The following is a 22,002-nucleotide window of genomic DNA, read 5'->3' on the forward strand; positions in this document are numbered from 1 at the left end:
TTAGCATGGCTTTGGCATGTTAGAATTTGGTCCAGCCATTCAACTGGGACACATTTATCTAAATTATGTATCTTAGCTGTTTTGACCTTAGTTGCGTTGGTCATTGCTTCCTCCAGGAACTTAATCTTGCTCTGCAAAGCATCTATCTGTCCGCGCTTGGCTGTGATTTGCTTTTGCATCCCCATTGCAACTTTCATTGCTATAAAAGACAAGATTTCCAAAGCATTAGCGGCATCGTGTTTGACAGCAAAGTTTAAGAAATGCCTTGTGGGCAATATACTGAGCTTTCGGTAGAGGCAGGGCCTAAGGCTTCTTGTCCTGGGCAAAAATAACATTATTCTACTATGTCTGAAATGAGAGGAAGACAGTGTGCATAATTAAAGTAAGGTAAACGGCATTTCCGTGTGCTGCTCTGGTTCGCCAGAAGCGGCTTAGTTATGCTGGCCACATGACCCAGAAGCTGTATGCCGGCTCCCTCGGCCAATAAAGCGAGATGAGCGCCGCAACCCCAGAGTTGGTCACGACTGGACCTAATGGTCAGGGGTCCCTTTACCTTTACCATAACGACTAATGATCTAACCCAGCTGTTCTCAAATGGTAGGCAGGACGCACAAATAGCTTGAAGGTGTTTAAGATTGATATGGCTGACAGTAGGGAATTGAAGTGTAGAATGTAGGTCTAAATTTACTTAGCATGTAATCTAGATTCTGGGATTGGTCCATGACCCCCCCCCCCCCAAAAAAAAATTCCATTGCTGAGTTCTTATGTAAACAGAAGCATCTACACTATAAATCTACCCCCACCCCCCGAAACCTGGGAATTGTAGTTTGGTTAGAACACTAAGAATTCTTTGTTAAGAGATTTCTACCCCACCCTTTTCAGTTTTCTCTGGAGAGGGGGAAAGATGGTTAAAACGTGGGAAACTGATTGAGGATTAAATCTGTAGATGTAGATCTAAACCTCCTATCCCAAATACATGGGAGAAATACAAAAAGAAAAGCTGTGAAGAATTTTCAGCAGATTAAAACACATAAATTTTGCAGCTAATTAAAGCTTAGTAATTAGGCAATTACACCTTTTTATCCCTTCTATTTGTGGTCTGTTGACTTCTCTTCACCATCATTGCAGAGAATGAACCACATTTTTGTTTGGTTTGTTTGGTAAGATAAATGGAAAAGGGGTTTACAGTACTTACATTTCAATGCAAGCAACATATACAGCAAAGCAATGTGCAGAAAAATACTTCTAATAGTTGGTAAAGATAAAGGGCCCCTGACCATTAAGTCCAGTCGTGGCTGACTCTGGGGTTGCGGCGCTCATCTCGCTTTACTGGCCGAGGGAGCCGGCGTACAGCTTCCGGGTCATGTGGCCTGCATGACTAAGCCGCTTCTGGCAAACCAGAGCAATGCATGGAAACACCGTTTACCTTCCCGCCAGAGCGGTACCTATTTATCTACTTGCACTTTGATGTGCTTTTGAACTGCTAGGTTGGTAGGAGCATCTAATAGTTGATAGTCTTAGCTAATACGGCTGAAGCCAGGTGCCTTAGTCATCGATGTGTGATCATTTTGAAGGCATGGTGGAAAGAGAGAATCTCCTCACAGGCAGAAGGAAATATAAAGGATTGTCTCCTTTGTTATAGAGATCCCACCCAGAGGAAACAAAGGCAGTGACTATACACAGAGGGTTCTCTCTAGGAAGATCAAGAACTCTCTGTGTACTAGCCCCGTGCTTGTCTAGCAAAACATGCATTTGTGATTTTGACAGCAAACCCCACATAAGCTCTAAAGCCTAGTACAGTGGTGCCTCACAAGACGAAAAGAATCCGTTCCGCGAGTCTCTTCGTCTAGCGGTTTTTTTGTCTTGCGAAGCAACCCTATTAGCGGCTTAGCGCTATTAGCGGTTTAGCGGCTTAGCGGCTAGTAAAAGCTTAGCGGCTTAGCTGCTAAAAGGCTATTAGCGGCTTAGCGGTTTAGAAAAAAGGGGGGGAAGCGGAAAAAAAATCGCATGACTAGCAAGACGTTTTCGTCTTGCGAAGCAAGCCCATAGGGAAAATCGTCTTGCGAAGCAACTCAAAAAATGGAAAACCCTTTCGTCTAGCGGGTTTTCCGTCTTGCGAGGCATTCGTCTTGCGGGGCACCACTGTACATATATGCTCGTTCACAATTTGGGAACCACTAATTTTGATCATCTCTAGCTTCAAGATTCATCAGTTCCATGGCTTTATAAATCTACACTGAACACTCCGTTTCGATTAAGTGTTGTCCACGGCATTTTTCCTATCTGAAAATCCGTATTAGAAATATCAAATGACGAAATAAAACAGGTTTACAAATTCTGCCTGAAAGGTAAAAAAGGTAAAGGGATCCCTGACCGTTCGGTCCAGTCATGGCTGAATCTGGGGTTGTGGCGCTCATCTTGCTTTATTGGCTGAGGGAGCCAGCGTACAGCTTCCAGGTCATGTGGCCAGCATGACTAAGCCACTTCTGGCGAACCAGAGCAGCGCACGGAAACGCCGTTTACCTTCCTGCCGGAGCGGTACCTATTTATCTACTTGCACTTTGTTTCGAACTGCTAGGTGGGCAGGAGCAGGGACCAAGCAACGGGAGCTCACCCCGTCAGGGGGATTCGAACCGCCGACCTTCTGATCAGCAAGTCCTAGGCTCTGTGGTTTAACCCACAGCACCACAAGGTAATGATCTTACAAAATAAAATGAAATAACACTTCCACGATTACCGTGGCCATCAGATCCCTCCATAGTTTTTACAGTGGCCCTGGTTTGCTCCAGCTCAATCTGAGCGGACTTCAGTTGCACTCTCAGCTTGCCCACGGTGGTTTCCATCTCTTCACTTTTATCTCGGTAGCTGCTCTTCATATTTTCCAGTTCATCTGCAAGGCACAAGAGTCACAATGAAGTCACAGCGTTGCGTATCTCCAAACACATGTGAACGAAATGAACACAAAATCAACATACGTATCTCAGGGACCAGTTGGAGGAGCAGTATTTAAGGTTTTACATGGCAGCACCAAGTGTATGACAGAACTGGATCGAGGGTGGAATCATAAATGGATCAGTTACATAGCAAATTGTAAGTGAGGATCCAGGGCAGACAGGTAGGAAGCAAGGATGGAGAAGGAAGCACCTGAAGCATGTAGCACAGAACTGGGAAGCCTCAGGTTTAGGGACCAAATCATAGAACTGCAGAGTTGGAAGGGACCGCAAGGGTCATCCAGTCCAACCTTCTGCGACACAGGAATATTTTGCCCAACATGGGTCTTGAACCCACAACCCTGAGATTAAGAGTCTCATGCTCTACCAACTGAGCTATGGTCCTCAGGAATCTCTCAGGCTAGAGGACAACAGACATGTTTACACCATGTAAATACACAAAGCAGGCATTGCTGCATAGAATCAGCTACAAAAGCAGAGTGCTGTTTATACTGGAAATAAAATACCTGCATCAAATGAAGGAGATAGTGAAGCTGACATACTTTGTATTTATCCCTTCCTATAATTTTGAAGGAAAATGTAACCAATCCACTTTAAATTATTTGACTGCAATGGTTCAGCAGCCAGCAATTTTTAGAGGAAGACGTGGAGTGTGTAAACTGAGCCTTCCACTGCTGGCTTCTACTAAAAAGCAAGTCCCACTGAATTCAATGGAGCTTACTCCCCAAGTAGCTAGGTAAACGCTGTGCAATCCTAAACATTTCCTAAGCAATCCTAAGAACCTTGCCCCAGAAAGGAAGATCTTTAACTGGGCTATTATTATTCAGAACTTCCTGGTTTAATTTTTAAGTACAGATCTCCACTGGGGCAGTTTCAGAGCAAGAAAAGTACTCCCAAGAGGGATGTGTGGATTGGAGAAATCAATTAAAAATGATGGTATCTGCAGAACTCCATGATTTATAAAAGAAATATAGATATCTTTCCCCTCCTCTTCCTGGTCTATAAAGTAAACTGAAAATAACACAGTATAACACAGAAGGGGAGTAGCCAGTGCAGGACCTCAAAATAGGGTATTACAGGTGTGTAGCAGGGCTGGTACAAAGCTGGCTATGGGGCCAGTGAATTTTAAGTTAATATATTCCTGGAGGGGAAAGATTCAGGCCTATTAACTGCATTGGCCTGGAGTTGACACTGTCGAGAACCAGTGCCCCAAGACCTGGGACACCCCTGCCTCATTGTTTGTTCAGCAGAGCAGCGGAACTTTGATAGGCACGTGAATTCCAACAAGACACAGAATGAAGGAAAAGTCTTTAGTAGAGGTTTACTAAGGCATAAATCATATCTTTCCTTGCCAGATCCCTAGCAAGGCAAAATTTAGGTCATGTAGAGCAAATCCAGTTTCAGCAGGGGGAAAAAATACACCACACAAATATAAATGCAAAGATACAAGTAAAAACAGAATAGCAGTAGGAGAGAGAGAAAGAGAGTAATGGAGCACCCCAGGCAGGCAGTTGGTGTTTCTCAACCTGTGGGTCCCCAGATGTTGTTGGACTACAACTCCCATCATTCCTAGTCAGCATGACCAGTGGTCAGGGATGATGGGAGTTGTAGTCCAACAACATCTGGGGACCCACAGGTTGAGAACCACTGGATAGTCTGTCTCCTTGAAGAATTGAGATAGCACAATAGGAAAGCAACATCTGCGCTTTCTCTGCCTTCAAGAAGGCAGGTCCTCTAGCACCTGAATAAACCAAGTCACTTCATTGCAAGCCACAAAAGACAAGACACCCCTCCTGAATTCTTCTGTGACCAACAGCACTTCAGATGTAAATCTGCCACTCTGGTGTGGTCTGCAGCTGGTGTTTGGATGCAACAGGGGATGCCATGGTGGGGCTGTGCTGCTAACCTGACCTACCTCTGGCTTAGTCACTGCTACACACCGGAGAGGGGAGGGATGTGGCAGCAGAGAGGTCAGCACAGTGCAAATGCACTGGCAGGGCCAATCCGGCCTTCCTGGGGCGCGTACTGTTTGGTTGTGAAGGCAACCCAAAGAAAGATGAAGCAGGTGAACAATATCCTGTCTGGTGGTCCATACCTGCAAGCGTAGCGAGCTCAATGCGGCTGCTTTTTACTTCACTCATCAGCTCTTCTTTTTCCATGCTTACTTCTTTCAGTGCCCGGAGCCTCTCAGAGCTGGCGTTCATCAGTTTCACCTTCTCCAGCTCCATCTCGCTCAGCCTGGCCTCCAGCTCACGAACCTGGATGTCTTTCTTGTCCAGCAAAATCTAGATAAAACAAGCTAATTCTCTTTTATGCTCCTTGACTAAACGTGCTAGCCCATTTGACCTTCACAGGGCTAGCCTAAATAAGGAGGAGGGGACACAACTTCTGCAAAACTTCCCTCCATAGCTGGTCACCTGGAAAGCAATTCTTACTTGCCACAGATGACTAGAAAATGGTAATTTCTAAGCTTGAGAATTGAATGGGAAAAGACACACCACTTTGACAGCAGGGTGCTGATAGCACAGCCTTTGTCCAAATGACAAGTTGCTCAAGACTGAGACGATAGATGAGAGTTAGTGTATTTGTACGGCCAGGGCTATACCCATGGGCCTACTGTATTACCTGACTACTGATGAGCTAGTAGTTGCAATAGCATCCTCAGGCCATTTGCAGTAATGGTGCCCAAGGGCAGCAGAGAGCTGGCCAGCAGTTCCTTCTGGAAAACTGCCACAGCGGTGCAAAGAGTAAGCTGCTTGTCTCTGGCTGCCCGGGCCCCTGATTCAAGACCCCCACAACCCTTGAGGACAATGGATTCATCCAGATGCACAGCTATCTTTTTAGATGAACAAAATAAGCAAAATCAGCTGTGGGAAGGGCAGTTTGACCCACACACTAAGGCAGCATTCGTCAACCTGCCGGCCTCTAAATGTTTTGCACTACAAGTGACACCTGCCCCAGCCACCATAGCGGTGCTGGCTGGGGCTGATAGGAGTTGAAGCCCAAAACATTTGGAGGGTGCCATGTTAGTGAAGGCTGCACTAAACACATTGAACAGTATGGAATATATGAAATATGCACTCTCTGCAAAACCAAATAAACAGAAATCTTATAAATCTCTGAAAGTCACAAAATATGCACTCTTGATGGATTCTCTTGAAAACATAGAACCAAATAAACATAAGTCTTATAAGTCTCTGAAAGTCTTTGTAGACTATGCAAGTCTCTGAAAGAAGCAATGGGTCAGATTCTTATCTGGTGAAAACAAGCCATAAAGCTTTGTTTTATGACGTCCCGTCCAACCCAAAGTGGCCCGCAAACAGACGTAGTGAACAGTGATTCCGGATATACCCACTGTTTCGTGGAATTCTTCTTCAGCACAGCAGAAGGATACAGAAATGCTTCATAAAACCATCTATATGGTAAATGGAATTGTATGGTTACATAACTTTATGACTCCTGCTCCATAGCAATTGTTCTCTGTTTTCAAGAGAATCCATCAAGAGTGCATATTTTGTGGCTTTTGGAGATTTATAAGATTTCTGTTTATTTGGATTTGCAGAGAGTGCTTATTTCATATATTTCATATATTTCATACTGTTCAATGTTCTGTATAGATTATATAAAGAGTTTACACTGACATCGCATTGTTGTACTTGGTCATCATGTTGCCTTGGATATTACTGATAATTGTTTGCAACACAGGAGGTTAATTGTTTGCACTAAAGACATGCCATACAAACTGCCTTCCTGGACCAGATCAATGTGCATTTAGTCAAGCATTCTGTTTAAAGCTAGCTCTTCTGGTCTAGTTTTCTGACCGAGAATTCCCATGACCAAAAGAAAAGCTTTATCTTTTTAAAAAGGTACCAACACTTCCCCCCACACAGCGAAACATGCACACCTTAAGCTCATGGAGTTCCATTTTCTTGTCGTTGACTTCTTTCGCAAGCTGGCATTTTTCCATCTCCATCGACCCAGCCGTCCGACTGTGCTGGCCCACGATCTGAGTCATGTTCTCGACTTGCTTCCGCAGGATCTCGATCACCTTCTCCTTCTCCACCACCTGCAGCCTCAGGGAGTCGCAATCCGAGCGCACGCTCCGCATGTGGTCGCTCTCGCTCTTCAGCACCTGGAGCTCCTGCAGCTTCCCGTCCACGCGCCCGCGCAGCTTCTGGATTTCCTCGTTGGTCGCCTCGATCACTTTCTCCTTCTCCTGCAGGCACGCGGTCAGCTCTGCCACGTGCTTCTCTGCTGCGTCCAAGCTCACCTTCTTCTCCGTCAGCTCCTCCACGACTTTGCGGAGCATCTCTTTGGTGGACTCTTGCTGGGAGGCCATAGAGGCCATCCTCTCGATGCTTTCGTTCTTTTCCTTAATTGCAGACATCTGGTGGGGACAAATGTTCCATATGTTTTCATTGTATCAAGGGAGGTTATTACAATTTTGACTGCCCTGGGTGGGACTGGGGAGGCACGGGGGCTGAAGTGTATGCGGGGTCAAGTCAGTAGCCTCCCCCTCTCCCACAGAGCCTCAGATCAGAGGGTTGGGCTTAATGCTTTTATCCACTTTCTCCTCCAGTGAACCTTTCCCCTAGGCACCTGTGCAGGATTTCCTCATCACCCTGTCACTCCCGCCACCTCTTTCTTGCTTGCTCAATCACTTCTTCCCTTTTCATAAGACAGTGTCTAGCAAGTTTTGGATATCTGGTAGTCACATCCAGTCTACGGCAAAGCGTGGTTTCCTGGATGGAAACCATGTTTGGAAAAATATGTATCTTGTGATACTTCTAGAGGGCCAGAGGCTCCCTCTCCATGCCACCTCTGTGGCATTTAACACGCACCAAGCTGTCTGTTCTGAGCCACCCCTCTTGCCAAATGCCTGAAAGACCTTCCCGCACAGCACCACATGAAATACTAGGCCTCACAGAATTCAAACATGGTTTTAATCTTAAATAAGATTCCAAAAGAGAGGAAGCTCTCTTTAACAGTGCATCAGCATGGCTTCCTCCTTTACTTATCACAATTGTATCCTGTCTTTCCTTCATGGCTCTTAAGGCAGTGTATATAGCTCTCTCCACAACTTCTCAGAGAGATTAATGGGGGCAAAATGAGCCTTGTGGGGATTTGAACCTGCCTATCTCCTTGATCCTAGTCGGTCAGCATGCTGACCATTGCATTCACAACACACTTGGAAGGCATCATTCAGGCTGGGTTAAGCAGACGCTGCCCCACTGCTATTTTTCATAACTTCTCGTCACAAGCATTAAAATAAATTATTTAATCCGAGCACAAAAACCAGATGTCCAGGGCCGTGGTACTTACAGTACCGCCTGGTACAACTGCTCAGTGCCTCAATTTTTCCTGCAGTTGCAGCCCCACTGGGGTCTTTGCTTTAACTCCAAAAGCAATCATGCCACCTGCAGGCCAGTTGAAGAAATACCCATAGATTGCCCACAACTGAAGCCCCAATGTCAGGGGTGGAGGAAGGGGGGTGCGGTAGGGGCGGCCCATCCCGGGTGTCACCACCGAGGGGCGGGGGTGCCAAAATGCCAGGCAGCACTCACCATGGGGCCTGCAGCGCACCCGAGCCACTGGGAAACATGGTAGCTTGGGCACGCACAGGCTCCGTGCTGCCTAAACAGTCCGCCCACTGCCCCAGTTGTAGGACGGCTGAGGAGGAGGAGGCAGCCAGACTCTGGAGGCCCCGTGGTGCACCACGCCCCTATGGGCGGCTCGCCACACCCCTGGGCACTCCGCCCCAGGCGCCCAAGCAGCTTCCTCCGCCGCTGCTCAACGTAAACCCCTGCAGGCATAATAATAATAATAATAATAATAATAATAATAATAATAATAATAATAAATTTTTATTTATACCCCACCCTTCCCAGTTCAAAAACAAATTTAAAACAGTTAATTAACACAACAAAAAACCAGCGTAAAACAACAGTATAAAACGTGAATAACAATAAATTCAGAATTCAAAAATCAATTTAGGGGGGAAATCCATCTAATAAATATTAAATGATCACCAGGGCTAGCTGGCTAAATTAGTCCTATTTGGACCAGCGTGGAGACCAAGGGAGAATTAGCTGTGGGATCCCAGAGCGGGTAATCTTCATAAAAAGGGGAAGGGGAGGGAAGGAAGGGGAATAAAAGATCAGGCTGAATTCAAATTAAAGGCCAGGCGGAATAGCTCTGTCTTACAGGCCCTGCGGAAGGAAGTTAAATCCTGCAGGGCCCTGGTCTCATGGGACAGAGCATTCCACCAGGTCGGAGCCATCACTGAGAAGGCCCTGGCCCTGGTGGAGGATAATCTGACTTCCTTAGGGCGCGGGACCTCTAAACTATGATTATTCATGGACCTTTGTGGGGCATACCAGGAGAGGCGGTCTCGTAAATATGAGGGCCCTAAGCCACAAGGCACAAGAGTGAAGCACACCTCCAGCTTTAATTGAAGGGGTTAGCAGCATCACTTGGCTATCAGGAACCTATACAATCTGCAGTATGGATGTTTCCCTTTGGCTTGGGGGCGTTTGCACTGTTCCCGGCTTGGGCCACCTTTCCTGACCTGACGTTCCATTTGCCCCTGGGACTCCATCTTCATGGACGACACGACGGACTCCATGCGCTGCAGTTCCATGTTTTTGTTGTCCAGTTCCCTCCGCAAGTGGTCAATGGTGATGCTGCTGCCGGTGTCCCGATCCCAGAGCCGCTTGTTCTGCTCTTTTTCCAGATTCAGCTCCATATCTTTCTTATGAAGCTCACTCTGAAAGGCGAGGCGTTTCCCAAGCATTAAATAAAGCTTTAAAAAGTATTCCATGGGTCTAATTGGCAGCCATTACAATAGGCTGTAGAAGAGGAGAGGAGGGACGTGGCATCACAATTAGCACTGCTGGGAAATCGGGCTCCTACTTTCCTCCCTCCATCTGGCAGCAGCCTTTCTGGCAGGGTGTAGCAGAGGAGAGAGGAGAAGGGATGCCAGATCACTCCATCTAGGGTTGCCATACATCCGAAATATTTTGGATATACAGTAGCTGGGATTCCAGGATCTGGCCGTCAGAAACAGTGCCCAGGTGGAAATTGCAAAAATTTCCAAAAAAACAGAGAACTTTTGTGCCCAGATTTTCACTTTTTGAAATATGGCAACCCCAAGTCTCCATCGACATAGCTGGTCCTTTTGAGAATTTGTAACCAAGAACAGAGTTTTGCTTAGTTACTTATTTATTAACAACCATTTCTTCCTCCCACCCAATCCATTTTCCTGTTTTGTTGTGTCTTCTTAGGTTGTAAAACTCTGAGGACAGGAACTGCTTTTTGCTTGCTTGTTTCAATTATTTGTAAGTCACTTTTGTAGCCCTTTTTGAAGGAAGAGTGCGATAGTTATTATTCCTGATGATATTTTCTTTTAAATTCTTTGAGAAAAATAATAATAAATGACTAATCCTGCAGGGCAGACCTAGGTGAGTGACTCACTCGCGTAAGCTAAATGCACAACGAACTCCAGCTCAAATTAAACATAGGGTATGATTTCCAGTATTTACAGTATCCAAAGTATCGGGGGGTGGGGGGTGGGGGGTGGGGAGAGAGAACATGCAGAAGGTACGCTGGCTGTCTGGCAGGCAGACATAGGCTAGCTATTAACACCTGAAATGTCGTCCTTGATTTGGGCTAAAGGCCAACATATATGCTTCCCTTAAAATGTTTCTCCACCCCCAAAGTAAGGCTGTAATCTGAAGATGAGATGGAGCCTAAGAAGTTTCCTATTACTTTCCATCTGTGCTCCCCCCACCATGATGAAAAGAGCCACCCCAAGCTCCCTTTCCCTAATGAGTGGGAAAGCAAGTTGGAAAAGCCGGGGCAGGGGTGTTCACGGGGGGGGGGGGATGGCATAAGGGTATAGGAAGCTCCTCTTTTCCCTGCTCCAATGCCCATCTTCCCCTTCACCACCACTCCTTGCTTGCTGCCAGGTGCTATGGTGGTTGCTCGAGAGCAAACAAGCAAGACTCCGACCCAGCTTTTTTGTTAGTGCAACTATTTACAGTGAAGAGCTTCGCAAGTTCATGTCTGGCTCAGTCGCTAGCAGAATCTGGGAGTGGGCGGTCCTTGTACCTCCCCTAGCATAACGGTCGCGTGACCCCCAACCTTCTCCTTCCCTCCCTGTGCCGAAACCTACTGCGCAGAGTGGGCGCTGGCAAAGGGGTACTTCCCTCCCCTCCGGTTTGCTCAGGCTCGGTGTTGAGGCTCTCCCTAGCATCCTCTGGTCCTACCACCTCCTCTCCACTGGAGGTGGGGCTTTCCTCCTCACCAGAGGAGGAACTGCTTCGCAAGACTTTCGGAGGTTCCCTATAACACAACTGCCCTTCCACCTCTCGCCTTTGAGCTGATGGCAGTTCCCTGACACTTAGTCTTTTACTTATGACTGATGCACCCAACTCACAATGAAATTATTCCTGTCCTAAATGAAGCTAACAATTCAGACTTCTCATGAATCCTGTTATGTGGGGGTTGTGTGATAGTCAACAGCATTCCTCAGACTATGCCTGTGTGATGTTCTTTTACATGCAGCTAAAGAACCCTCCCCAGCACCATTTTCCAAGTCCTGAATGATCTGTGCTAACTGTTCAACTTTCTCAAAGAATGTGTGTTTTCCTTTTTTAATGTAAAGGTAAAGGTACCCCTGACCATTAGGTCCAGTCACAGACGACTCTGGGGTTGCACGCTCTTCTCACTCTATAGGCCGAGGGAGCCGGCGTTTGTCTGCAGACAGCTTTCGGGTCATGTGGCCAGCATGACTAAGCCGCTTCTGGGGAACCAGAGCAGCACACGAAAACGCCAGAGCGGTACCTATTTATTTACTTGCACTTGACGTGCTTTCGAACTGCTAGGTGGGCTGGAGCTGGGACCGAGCAACGGGAGCTCACCCCGTCGCGGGGATTCGAACCACCGACCTTCTGATCGGGAAGCCCTAGGCTCTGTGGTTTAGACCACAGCGCCACCCGCGTCCCTTTTTTTCATGTAACGGAGGGTTTATGTAGCATGCAGATTAAAGCTGGCTCTTCATTACAAGCTCTGGTGTCCCCCCGTTTCACACAAAGGATTGGAATTTGATTTACTTACGTAGCCGGACTGTTAAAGTGATTTACAAAAAGCAAACTTTATGGAAGTGATTCAGTCTCAGATGCCTACCACCAACTGCTGAACCTGATCGTCCAAGTTTCCAGTTTCCTGGCTATACTGGTCCCTTTCATTTTGAGCCTCCGCCATCTCGGAATGAACCAAATGCAGCTGTTTCTCCAGCTCTTCTATCTAAGATATTAACACAAAGACACACAAAATAGTCTTACAGCAGATTTCTACGAGGAAGAAAGGGGTAGCATGTCTGCTGCGATCCAATTTCTGCAACAGGACAAACGTGGTACCACAGAATGAGGTACTAGGAGCAGAACTCGGCTTCCTGGGAACCTTAGCTCTCCTTTCTGTTTAAACAAAAGCTTTTTCTAGCCTGCAGTTTTGAAGGCACATTTGACAGTATATGGAATGTGCCTCCTGAATTGTCAGGAATCCAAAAGGTGCCTGGGTGGCTATTTGCAGTGCTCAGGGGCCGGCCTTCAGGTTCCTACAGGGCAACTAGCTGCTTCTGATTAGCAAAAACTAGAATCATGCAAAGTAATTAAAACTGCCCAACCAATAGTGCAAAGCAAGACATAATGCAAGTCTGGTTGGTTTGCAAAGTTGACACTGCTTTTAGGATTCTCTTTTCCCCCCGCAGCGCATAATTTGGATTGCTCGCTTGGATCTTTTTGGTTGATTGAACACTCTCTTAGTTGGTGGAGGTAGAAAGCTAGTCCTGTTATTAGTTTTCACTATGGCTGCTAAAACAACATCCGATACTAATCTGGAAGTGGTCTGGGCTGTTAAGACATTAACAGAATACTTCCAAATATTTGTTTGGAAAACTGGCACAATTCATAGATCAATCAAATCTCAGCACAACTTCACCTGTGGTCTTGACCAACACCCATTCATTGCAAGAATACATGTGCTTAGTGATTCACTTCCGTGATCAATACATGAAAAAGTAAATGAAAGGCATGTGGAACTCAATAAAGCACGTACTGCATCGCTTTACAAAAAAAACCTCTTGATATCCACTGCCATGTCACCTTGATCAGCCTACCTGTTATTTGATTTCTTGGACTTTTCTATATAAGAGAAAACATCATTCATTTGTAACTTGGAAGAAGGAACCTGCCCAGCCCAATGTGGCTTGTAACCTAAGCTGCAGTTGGGAAGGGAAGTCAAATGACTATGTGTGAATTATTGCCTCTAAATTTTAAAAGACAAAAATACAGTGGTACCTTGGTTCTCGAACTTAATCGGTTCCGGGAGCCTGTTCAAAAACCAAGGTGCAGCTTCTGATTGGCTGCAGGAGCTTCCTGCACTCAATTGGAAGCCATGGAAGCCACGTCGGACATTCGGCTTCTAAAAAACGTTCACAAACCGGAAAACTTAATTCCAGGTTTGTGGCATTTGGGAGCCGATTTGTTTGACAACTAAGCCGTTCGGGAACCAAGGTACCGTTGTATAACCTTCCTCTAAGCAATCATTGTCGAAGGCCCTTCTTTGTGTACCTCCATTGTGAGAAGTCTGGAGACCAGAAACATGAGGACAAACCTTTTTCACCACCCTAAAATACTACTACTACTACTACTACTACTACTACTACAATAATAATAATAATAATAATAATAATAATAATAATAATAATAATAATAATAATAATAATAATTTACTATTTGTACCCCACCCATGTGGCTGGGTTTCCCCAGCCACTCTGGGCGGCTTCCACAAAGACCAAAAAGACACTAAGATGTCACACATTAAAAACTTCCCTAAACAGGGCTGCCTTAAGATGTCTTCTGAAGGTCAGGTAGTTGTTTATCTCTTTGACATCTGATGGGAGGGTGTTCCACAGGGCGGGCACCACTACTGATAAGGCCCTCTGCCTGGTTCCCTGTAGCTTTGCTTCTCGCAGTGAGGGAACCTCCAGAAGGCCCTCGGAGGTGGACCTCAGCGTCCGGGCAGAACAATGGGGGTGGAGATGCTCCTTCAGGTATACTGGGCAGAGGCCATTTAGGGCTTTAAAGGTCAGCACCAACACTTTGAATTGTGCTCGGAAACGTACTATGAGCCAGTGAAGATCCTTTATATTGTCAAAACAAAAAAAATTCCTTGCAGTAGCACCTTAAAGACCAACTAAGTTAGTTCTTGGTATGAGCTTTCGTGTGCATGCACACTTCTTCAGAACTTCTTCAGAAGAAGTGTGCATGCACACGAAAGCTCATACCAAGAACTAACTTAGTTGGTCTTTAAGGTGCTACTGCAAGGAATTTTTTTTGTTTTGACTATGGCAGACCAACACGGCTACCCATCTGTAACTGAACCTTTATATTGTGTTATATTGTCCCGGCGGATAATACTAAATGCATTACATTCACGATCACAGAACACATACACAGAATTTAATTTGCAAGTGTCTCGCCAACATCATTTTGCAACCCACCTTGTCCTGAGCCATCCTCCTTGATTCTCGGAGCTCAGAACGCAGCGAGGACACAGTGTTTTCCAGCTGACTGATCTGTCGCCTGTACAATGAGTTCTGGTTACTTGCTTGCTCTCTAAAAAATATAGTAGAAGGAAGAGAGAAAGTGAACAACCTGAAACCAACGTGAAAGTGCAACATGTACAGAGATGATGGTGCAGACATAAAGCCACGACCCTGAGATTAAGAGCCCCATGCTCTACCAACAGAGCTGTCCCAGCTCCCAAGCCCTTCAGAAATGGAATACATAAAACAGACTTATAACTACAGTACACCTGCAATGGCTTACTACTGGGTGATAAAATATTTCAGATTCCTAATATTCCAAATAACTTTAATTGTGCCGTTCACATTTATATTGTGTAGAGAGCGCAGGATGGGGCTCAACTGCACTTTCACTTGACTCATATTTTGATCATACTGCAGGCTTCCTCAACCTTGGCTCTCCAGATGTTTTGAGACTACAGTTCCCAGCATCCCTGACCACTGGTCCTGCTAGCTAGGGATCATGGGAGTTGTAGGCCTAAAACATCTGGGGGCCAAGGCTGAGGAAGCCTGGTGTACTGCTTTTAATATTTGATGAATTATTGTATTTTAATATTTTGTTGGAAGCAGCCCAGAGTGGCTGGAGAAACCCAGCCAGATGGGCGGAGAATGAATGAATGAATGAATGAATGAACAACAACAACAACAACAACTGATTATCCCGTTTCCAATAGCTTTTATTGTTATTCTGCAAGCTGTGCCTTCCAAAAAATATATTGCACAATGAATTGGATTTTCACAGATGTGTGAAAAATCTGAAGAGAGTTTTTGCTTAACCGAGGTTCAATTCAGGGGGTACGATCAGTTTTTGGCATGGCACAGCCACAGAACAATGAAAAAAGTTCTCGGACCCAGGGGAATTAATTGATAAACAATGCAATACATTCAAGATACGGATCAAGCAAAAATGTGAATGAGCCCTAAATTTGCTCCAGCTATAGCCTATTACACATTATTCCTGTGTCACTAGAATTTCTCTTCTATTTAAATTTATACTGCATTACACTGGGAAAGCAGGAGGGCAGGGGTCCTAACCAGCTTTCTTCCACCCCAGAATTCTCACCCTAAAAGATTTAATGAATCCTAAGAGAAATCCAGTAAACAATCTGTGTCCTGCATTGGTATAATCAAGGGTTTCTGTGTATTCACCAGACAGTGTTTGCTTGCAACTTTTCAGTGATGTACTTGCAGAACAGCATTACTGAGACACTTACTGGATGATCTCCAGCTGGCTTTCGATGTTGCTTGCATGGCTGCGAGAGCTGTTCAGCTTTTCGTTCACAGCTTCCAATTCCTGTTCATGCGCACTTATCAGTCTCTCAACACTGTTATTAAAACCCCCCCACAAAAAACAGAAATGCAATAGTAAGACATCTGTGATCTATCTGTAGAGAAGGCAGTGGCAAAAACAGAGGGCTTATCCACACTTCACTTTGTCACGTTGCTTCCCACTGCTCCCCAGAGAAAAATTTGTTCCACCTCTAAAGAATGGGTTTTCCCTTGGAAGGGAACAAGGCAAGGGGAAAATTGCTCGGACCCATGCCTAAAAAGGGTGTGTGAAGCAGAAAACCTCTCAACCTCGTGCTTTCTAGGCACAGCACAAGAAGACGTGTGGGCAAATCCTCAGTCATGCTTTAGAGTGATAAAGACACAACTTAGGATGAAGCAATGCAGATAGCAGGTGGCTTGATTTCTAATGTCTCTGGGATTGTACATTCTTGCAGGGAAAAGTAAAGCTCTGTGTTCGGGGACAATCTAGGCTGGGTACACACCTCACATCTTTTCCCCAAATAATCCTGGGAACTGAAGTTTGTTAAGTGTTACGGGGTCCTTGCTGTGGGATCACATTCACCCGGTGCTATACCAGCTGCACTGGCTCCCGGTGGAGTACAGGATCAGGTTTAAGGTGCTAGTTTTAACCTTTAAAGCCCTATACGGCCTAGGACCCTTGTACCTACGGGACCGCCTCTCCTGGTATGTCCCACGGAGGACCTTACAGTCTTCAAACAAAAACATATTTGGAGGTCCCGGGCCACAGAGAGGTTAGGGTGGCCTCAACCAGAGCCAGGGCTTTTTCGGCTGTGGCTCCAATCTGGTGGAACGCTCTGTCACAAGAGACTAGGGCCCTGCGGGACTTGACATCTTTCCGCAGGGCCTGCAAGACGGAGCTGTTCCACCAGGCCTTTGGCCAGGGCACAGCCTGACCCCCTCCTTTGGCAGTCCTCACAGAACTCTAGCCCAATGGTTGCCATTAATCTGATTTGAACTGATTTTATAATGAACTGATTTTAGAACGTTGTATCATTTTACTGTTGTTAGCCACTCTGAGCCCCGCTTCGGCTGGGGAGGGCGGGTTATAAATAAATAAATAAATAAATTATTATTATTATTATTATTATTATTATTATTATTATTAGGATAGCAGCTCTGTGAGGGGTAAACTACAGTTCCCAAGATTCTGCACACAGTCCGGTCCCCATGGGAGGAAAGTCTTTCATTTATCCCTGATGGGAGTTCAGCCATCATGTTTTGCTAGACTAGCACAGGGCTAGTACAGAGAGGGTTCTTAAACTTCCAAAGAGGACCCTCTGTGTGCCCACTTCCCCTGACTCCTCTGGGCAGGAATTATGTAGCAAAGGAGATAATATTTCATACTTCCTCCTGCCTCTGAGTTACTCTCTTCCATCACGCTGCCAAGCTAAGCAAACATGTTTTGTTGAAGCTCCTGGTTTCAGCCAAGTTACTGAGACTACCAACTTTTATTTTACTGTAACTTGGAAGTCGTTTTCTGCATACTATTTTGCTGTATTTTTGGCCTGCATTGAAATGTAAGTAAACCTTTTTTTGTTTTATCTTACTAATAACTTGTGGTTCCTTCTCTGCAACAGGGGTGAAGAGAGGAGGTCAGCAGACCACAAATAAAAGGGATTAAAAGGTGAAATAGCCTAATTCCTAAGCTTTAGTAAGATGCAAAAACATAGAAGTGTTTGCTAAAAAGACTTCTCAGCCTGCTCAATTTCTGTATTTCCCAAGCCAACCTCGTCTCAGCTGACAACCGTTTCTAGATCAGGCCAGCTTCTCTAACTTAAGAGTGGATGTGCAGTGAGGTGGGAAAAGAAATGGGAACTCTCCCTGTCTATGAAACTGGATGGGCTTTTAACTATTTACTGATTTATTAGATTTCTATCTCACCTTTCTTCTGAGAGTTCAAGGTGGCAGCATATTTTGACAAATGCAGTCATTTTCTGTTCTTTGTTCTAAATTTTAGTCTTATGAATTATTTTCTAAACAAATATAGAGGAAGAAGATAAGAGCACAGTGTACCTCTCTTGTTGCTGTTGAAGCAAAGCTTCAGTTTTGCACTGTGATTCTCTCCTCACCATGTCCACTTGCTCTTCCATCTGTTATTAATAAACAGTCATGATTCACAACCAAGTGAGCAATTAGCCTTACCTAAACGTATCTCATAAAGGACCTTACAGCGGCCTATTTACAGAGCACAAGCATTAAGGGGGATAGTGAAGTTTGTTGATTCAGCACTCCTATGTTTAGACTGATAAGGATCACATGGTGGTTTATCATTAACATACAATCAGTGCTGACTGTGTATCCTGAATAACTCCAGCTGCATTTGTGGTGGGATGGGAGGTGTATGGGGTGTCAGGAGAGGGCTAGTACCTCTGATGGGGGACACATTGTGCTCCTTCTGGGGTACCGTAGTTTGTCCACCTTTGGTCCCCACCTGACACTTAACTCTCACCTGGGGCTCCTGGAAGCTGTCACCATGCAAAAGCAGCCACACCTCAGGGAATAGCTTTGATTGGCCAGCTAAACCAGGTGAGGGTAGCTGATGGGTCTCAAACCCTCAGCAAGATAGGGACTTATCCTGCATGCAAAGACAGGCTCTGGCGGATTGAGCAGATGAGACCAATAGTAGGTACAACGGTGGAGAAGGTGGTTTCTGCACATGCTCTAGAGCAGGGGTCAGCAAACTTTTTCAGCAGGGGGCCGGTCCACTGTCCCTCAGACCTTGTGGGGGGCCCGGACTATATTTTGGAAAAAACTAATGAACGGATTCCTATGCCCCACAAATAATACAGAGATGAATTTTAAATAAAAGCACACATTCTACTCATGTAAAAACATGCTGATTCCTGGACTGCCCCGGGCCTTAGTTTGCCTACCCATGCTGTAGAGCAGCGGTTCTCAACCTGTGGGTCCCCAGATGTTGTTGGACTACAACTCCCATCATCCCTGAGCTCTGGCCTTGCTAGGTAGGGGTGATGGGAGTTGTAGTTCAACAACATCTGGTGACCCACAGGTTGAGAAAGGCTGCTGTAGAGGGAAGTGAGGGCATATGGGGCTTGTCAGCCTCTACTGCCTGGCAGGATATCTTTGGGAGAAGAAAAGGCTAAGGAATAAACCCTACACAAATCCAGAGTTTAGTTCCTAAGACAGTTGGATGGCCTCTTGTATGCCTCTCTCTGCTAACTCCTGCAGTCAAGCTGGTGCCAAATGTATTGTTCTGCTTTCCTTTGGACCACATCAGCAAGGCAGGGGGTGGCCTTGTTGACTGGTCAGCCCAGGACCTCCATACACACTGCCCAGGCTTGCACCGTGGGGAGTTCACATCGGTGCTGCTAACTTTACCCTCAGAGTCGTACTCCATTGTCTCTTGAGACAGAAGGATGCAAACAACAGCAACATCTGCACAAGATAAGCTTGTGGTTAATGCTCCCATCGTTGCTTAGCCTAGTAGCTGAAAGAATAAAATGCCTCTACTTGGCTCTTTCTCCACCTGACACAGGCTTCAACAACTGTCCTGTATGTGCTCCACAATTCACCACAGTGTCATCTTAATTGCCAGGCCTGTGACCACAGGAAGGGGAAGAAATTGCTGTGGTTCAGAGGCTTCAACACTCATCCTATGGAAGTATGAGATTGGCTGCAGCCTTTCACAGCTGTGTGCTTTCCAGATGTTTTGGTGAACAACTCCTGCCAGGCCCAGCCAGCATTGGCCAATGGCCTGGGATGAACTGTGGTCCAAAGCATGTGGACGTTTTGGACCAGAGATTAGGGAAGGCTGAAGTAAGCAGCATAACACCATGAGTATGAATGAGCCTAGTTGACTCCTCAGAGGGGCAATGGGTCTTCCAAGGTCTCATGCTCTTTCCCAGCTCTGCTACCCAAGAATCTCCAAATGGAGATGCTATTGATTGAAACTGGGACCTTTTGCATGCTGGGCTGGAAAAACTGACCTGATCCTGACCCCCTTTGGGTGAGACATTTTCCTGTATAGTTTGAAACCAGACTGCTAAGGCATAGGTCCAGGGGTTTGCAGGTGTCATTGATCAGCTGATTGGCAGCACCTGCAATCCAGCTTTCAGCAAGGAGGCGTGACTATACCTGTCCTACAACCTGATGTCACTTTGTCTTAAGAGACTGATGCTCTTTGGACTGGGGGGGGGTCTGCAGCCATTTGCCATCTAGGCCAAAATGTATTCTCATACCCTACTGAACCATTAATTAGAGTAATGAGAGTTTCCCATGGCCTTTGGATCCCAATAAACCATGATGAGGCATTCGGACTGGAAACTGGATCATTTTGGAGGCACTCCAACCAAAGCAAATGAAGTTGGCTGCAGACACGGAAAGGAGGAGCACCCTAGGAGGATGTACAAAACTCCAGCAGAAGAAAAGGAAGAGGTTCAAAGTCTCCGTTTACATTTTTAAAACTCCTTATTGGTGCCATCTGCATTATTTGTTGTAAGCTGCTATTTTTCTTGGGTCTGTGACAAAGAAATACATGGTTAAAAACACCCCTGTTCCACCATGCCATAGTCCTGGTCCACATTGGGCTCACTGTGGCTATTTAATATAAAATAAATAAATAAATGCACAAGGTCAAACTAACGATGCATTTAACTTAATTGGAGTTTGGTGGAGTCTCTCTGAGGAAAAAGCGGTTCTGCATAAATAAGAGAATAATAATAGTTGTGGTTATTAACAATAATTTATTCATGTTAGGGCTTTAACGCCCATTAAAATCTTAGTTGATTGTTCTGCCTTCGTCAAATCCCAGCAAGAAAAAAATATGACAGGAGGTAGGAATTCATTCTGGGCAGAGGTGGGTGAGATTCAGCAGGAGCTCAATGCCCCCTCCCACCTGCCTTTGCTGCATCTCCACCCCCAGCTCCAAACTCCAGCCTTAATAGGAGTGAGAGGTGACCCAAATTTTGACACATGGAATGGCCGTTTTCACACCAGGTCTGGCCCAGAGCCCAATCAGAGGTGCAATCCAGTTGTCTGCATTTAAGCCTCAGTGTTTCAAAGGGACCAGAGCATGCATGGCTGCACACCAGAAATGTGGCCAATCACTGGCCAACAAAAAGGGATGCCACTGTGGTTAGATCCAAAATTGTTGCCTAATTCTATCCTGTGAAATAGGATAATCAAGTGTAAAAATGACCACAGGGTGTGAGCTGAGCTTGTGCTCCCGTTACCTGGTTACAATCCAGCTGTCAATATGACCTTGGTTATGCCACCAGATTCCCTCCTGTCTTGAGTACACAGTGATCTTATGCTTAAATTTCATTCAGAATGAGTTGAAGGGCACTTACTGGAGTAAGCCTCGCTTTGAGCAGGGATATCTCTGTATCTAGATCTCGCAGAACTTTACTGAAAGCCCTGGGAAGGTTGCAGGCGTGAAGGTTGGCGATGCTCTCCTGATCAAAGATCTTCTTTCCCGAACTTTCTTCATAGGCCAGTAGGACATTGCGAAGTTCCTGGAGGATGTCTTCATGGCCCTGTACCATCTTTTTCAGATGTTCTGTTTGGTTGTTGGCTTCCTTCAGCATCTCCTCCTGAAGGTGATTGGCTGTTTGCAGCTCATTGATTGTAGCCTTCAGCTTGCAATTGAGATCCTCTTGGGTTTGAGACTCTTTTCGCCTATTTATCAGAAAAGGAAGCATCCAATGCAAATTCAGGGGCTTCTGACAACATCCCACAACTGTGTTTTGTGGTTTCTTTTGCAGTCTCAAACAGGTGTACAGCTTCAGTCTTTTAGTGCTTTTCTGGGTACACTTCTATACTGACCTAGACTATTGTACAAAGGTAAAATTTACATAGGTCTCCCCACCCACTTTTGCTTTTGGCTCCACCCACCAATGGCATGTGGCCTTTGGCAGGTTGCCCAGAAGGGAATGTGGCTCTTGGGCTGTAAAAGCTTTCTGCCCCTGGTCCCCCCAAACCCGCAGCAATATGAAAAAGTAACCACTGTTAAACTTCTGATATGCCATCGTCACAAGACAACTGAACGTGTAGCAAATTGACTCTGGAAGTTCCCACTACCTGGGAAAATGGGAGGTCTGCAAAACAATACCAGCTACCTTAGTTGCACAGGGC

The 22,002-nt window shown here is 45.7% G+C and overlaps 1 protein-coding gene across 10 annotated transcripts in view; it reads right to left on the bottom strand.

The window, feature by feature from the left end:
* Positions 1 to 22,002, bottom strand: part of CCDC158 (coiled-coil domain containing 158) — a 50,678-nt gene that overhangs the window by 15,158 nt on the left and 13,518 nt on the right. For 8 of the 10 annotated variants that reach the window (XM_077933748.1, XM_028743933.2, XM_028743932.2 and 5 more), the window contains 10 exons: positions 21,219 to 21,546; positions 17,923 to 17,999; positions 15,813 to 15,923; positions 14,515 to 14,629; positions 12,138 to 12,257; positions 9,520 to 9,717; positions 6,856 to 7,338; positions 5,047 to 5,236; positions 2,732 to 2,890; positions 87 to 199 (listed from right to left, as the gene is read on the bottom strand). In XM_077933748.1, coding sequence (XP_077789874.1) covers positions 87 to 199; positions 2,732 to 2,890; positions 5,047 to 5,236; positions 6,856 to 7,338; positions 9,520 to 9,717; positions 12,138 to 12,257; positions 14,515 to 14,629; positions 15,813 to 15,923; positions 17,923 to 17,999; positions 21,219 to 21,546 — 1,894 coding nt within the window. The remainder of the gene's footprint in view (positions 1 to 86; positions 200 to 2,731; positions 2,891 to 5,046; positions 5,237 to 6,855; positions 7,339 to 9,519; positions 9,718 to 12,137; positions 12,258 to 14,514; positions 14,630 to 15,812; positions 15,924 to 17,922; positions 18,000 to 21,218; positions 21,547 to 22,002) is intronic. The other 2 variants (XM_028743931.2, XM_028743940.2) reach the window with 1 other exon arrangement.

This window comes from Podarcis muralis, chromosome 9 (genome assembly GCF_964188315.1).
Source record: "Podarcis muralis chromosome 9, rPodMur119.hap1.1, whole genome shotgun sequence".
In the NCBI taxonomy this organism is placed as follows: Eukaryota; Metazoa; Chordata; class Lepidosauria; order Squamata; family Lacertidae; genus Podarcis; species Podarcis muralis.